Consider the following 3,185-nt stretch of genomic DNA (forward strand, 5'->3'; position numbering starts at 1 on the left):
GCAACGCTCACGATCATTATATATGATAACGTACAACATGCACATGCCAGTTTATCCATTTCTACTCCAGTTTCTCTTGCGTACGTCAAATCAGTATCTCCTCTCTCTGATGGGCGTAGCGTCTAGTCTACCCTCGCTGCACTCGACTGACCCCGCGGGTGAGTAGAACTGTTTGTGACGGACATCAAGGCTTGAGAACAATACAATGATTGCATATAAATTCACTGCATGTGAATTGTAGTGATGTATGCAAAACAAGGCATCACATGGTACAGTAGGTTCGTGTAATGATATAAAAGCGTTGCGTGTGTGATTCGTACATTCCGTGCCGCAACGCAGGGAAGTTTTTCGATTAATGGAAAACTATTACAAGACGATACAAAAACTATCCTCAATAACCCAATGCGAATGCGCACGAGCGAAATGCTCCAAAATGCGTAACTGAAGACGAGCTTCATCTCAAACAAGTAGTCAGCCAGTTTAACTATTGGCTTTCTTGCCAATGCCCTTCGTGTACGTTCCCATCGCTCGCCGCCTGCAACACCGCCGGCAGCAGAAGCACAGGCCGACAAGCGCCGTCACCATAGCAACGGCCACCACTGCGACCACGTCCAACAGCCAGAACTGCGCCCAGCTGAGGTGGCCGTCCATCAGGTGAAACGGTTCGAGGCTGCCGAAGCCAGCTGCCAGCTGAAGCCAGTAGGCAGCCCGCTCGGTGGCCGCCGAGGGATCCCTGCTCCACATGGCAGCGGCTCGCCTGGTCTTGAGGCGGAAGGACGGCGTGTACAGCAGCCTCTGCAGCGACGTCTCCAGCAGGCTGGTGCTGATGTTGAAGCGATCGACGGCGATTGCGAGGCCGCGGTGCTGCAGGAAGAGGGCGTTCTCGTGCTGGTCGACGAAGATCGGCACGGCCAGCATCGGCACGCCGTTGTAGACCGCCTCCATGGCGCTGCCGATGCCGCATTGGGTCACGAAAGCCCGGGTCTTCGGGTGGCCGAGGACGTCCACCTGCGGCAACCAGTCGACGATCTTGACGTTGGAGGGAATTTGGGCCACCCGAGCGGCGCTGAACCGCATCAGAACCTTCTGCCTCAGCCGGGAGAACGCGCTGACGAAGGCGTCGACGAACTGCTGCGGCACGGCGTCCGGGTCGAACGCCGTCATGCCCAAGCTGAAGAGCACGACGCCGTGCTCGCCTGAGCTCTGCATGAACCGCTCCAGCTCGTCGGACAGCGGCCGCGCCGGCCTGCAGAAGACGCAGCCAATCAGCGGCATGTGCGGCGGCAGCAGCGCCGGCTGCGACGTGAACACGCTGCCGTGTATCAGCACCGCCTGCATGCGGCGCGCCAGCTCAGCGTACGGAGGCAGGCGCGGCTGGTGGCGGCGCCGGTAGTGGTCGGCGATGCCGCCGCGCAGCGTCGCCAGCAGCCGGTCGGCGACCACCTGCGCGGCGTTGCGGAGCCGCTGGACGAACGTCATCACGGGCGGCAGGCCCGAGAAGGCGGTGGGCGTCACCGCCGGCAGGTTCAGCGCCTGGGTGGGCACGATGTCGGGCCCGGCGAAGCGCATGCCCCAGAAGCCGACCGTCGGCAGGCGGAGCGCCGCCGCCAGCAGCAGACCGCACTCGTTGCAGACGAAGTCGACGAGCGCCACGTCGAAGCGCCGCCGCCGCAGCCGCGCCAGCAGCCGCCGGTCGCCGAGCAGGTCGGCGCAGTGCGGGCCCAGCGTGGCGACGAACGCGGCGGGGAAGGTGGCGCGTCGCCACAGGTGGGCGCCGGGCACCAGGAAGCGGCCGGCCTCGTCCACGAGCCCGCCGGTGAGCGCTGAACCTTCCACGGTGCGGGTGAGGACCTCGACGGAGCTGTTGGCCGGCACGGGCGGCGAGCGGTCCGACAGCCAGCGCACCTGCGTCACATTGAAGCCGTGCTCGGCGGCCAGGCGCTCGCCGAGAGAGCGCAGCACGAGCTCATGACTGCCCGGGTACAGCGGGTGCAGGATCAGCAGCCGCGTGCCGGGCCCGGCTGCCGAGCTGACCAGCAGTGGCAGCAGCAGAGGCACCCGCAGCAGTAGCGGTAGCAGCAGGGACGGGCGCCGAGCCATGCTGCAGCCAGCTGGCGGTCTGCTCGGTCCTAGCGCTTACTCCAGCTCGGTACAGCAGATGCGGCGCCAGCAGCCGATGTAGCCCGGGAGTTTGCTTACTAAGCCTTTTTTGCACTTCTACAGCACACTTTTACGACACTTTTTACAACACAGTACACTTTTCCACGACACTTTTTACAACACATTACACTTTTCCACGACACTTTTCCAGGACGGCACGGCGTTGGCACGACGAGGCGCTGCTGGCGTGGCCTCCAGGGCCGCTACAGCGCTTATATCCATGGGCTGCACAGGTAAGCGTTCAAGGCTCCACAAAACCGACGTGCAGGGAACAATGCAGTCAATACGTCGAGGAGCGTAACAACAACCATACACCAAACCGCCAAACGGAATGCGCACAACAGCAGCAGCGAACGCCTAACCCGCTCAACCGAGCTGTCGGACTAGGCCGGTCAAGCGCTGCCCCGCCCCCCCCCCCCCCCCGCCCTCGTGCGTGACCTATCTGGACCTCATCGACCCAGCTGCGGCACGGGGCCGCCTGATCACGACGTCATCGCGTGTCACGATCACCGCCGCTGGCAGCCGGCCAAGCACGTTGAGCGGACAGTACGGCGGTAAAAAAAAAACAAACTTTTGGTTAGGGGCAGTCCATATAAAGCTATTCCCGCTTCTTGGCTTATTTCATGAAGAATGGTGAAAATTAAATGTCTGCATGCATATAATCCAGGAGGATACATCGCTTCAAGAAAAACAGACTCACCCATGTGGGCGTTGAAGTTTCCCGTATAAAAGCAAAAGGATAGCAAGAAGCCAACACTGCCTCTCCATGGTAACTGACCATATGGTTTAAATGGTCTGAGGACAGCAATCATTGATCTCTGTGTGCGTGCGTATGTGCGTACGTGCGTGCGTGCATGCGCGCGCGTGTGTGTGTACGTGTGTGTGTGTGAGCGGTTGCGTGCGTGCGTGCGTGTACTTCTGCTCTTAGGTGTGCGTCTGTGAATCATTCCGTGTGCCTGAATGAAAAATGCTACTCGGCCATTCGATTGCAACTTTGCAGAGATTCTTTCAGACCATGCCACATC

The 3,185-nt window shown here is 60.5% G+C and overlaps 1 protein-coding gene across 1 annotated transcript; it reads right to left on the reverse strand.

The window, feature by feature from the left end:
• Positions 1-480: 480 nt before the first annotated feature.
• LOC119114080 (UDP-glucuronosyltransferase 2B20-like) lies at positions 481-2,100 on the reverse strand. Its single transcript, XM_037238301.1, has 2 exons — positions 1,402-2,100; positions 481-1,245 (listed from the first exon to the last, which is right to left on the reverse strand). The coding sequence occupies exons 1-2, from the start codon at positions 2,098-2,100 to the stop codon at positions 481-483; spliced, it is 1,464 nt and encodes a 487-aa protein (XP_037094196.1).
• Between the last annotated feature and the right edge of the window lie 1,085 nt (positions 2,101-3,185).

This window comes from Pollicipes pollicipes, unplaced genomic scaffold (assembly GCF_011947565.3).
Source record: "Pollicipes pollicipes isolate AB1234 unplaced genomic scaffold, Ppol_2.1 Scaffold_7262;HRSCAF=8765_pilon_pilon_pilon, whole genome shotgun sequence".
Lineage (NCBI taxonomy): Eukaryota > Metazoa > Arthropoda > Thecostraca > Pollicipedomorpha > Pollicipedidae > Pollicipes > Pollicipes pollicipes.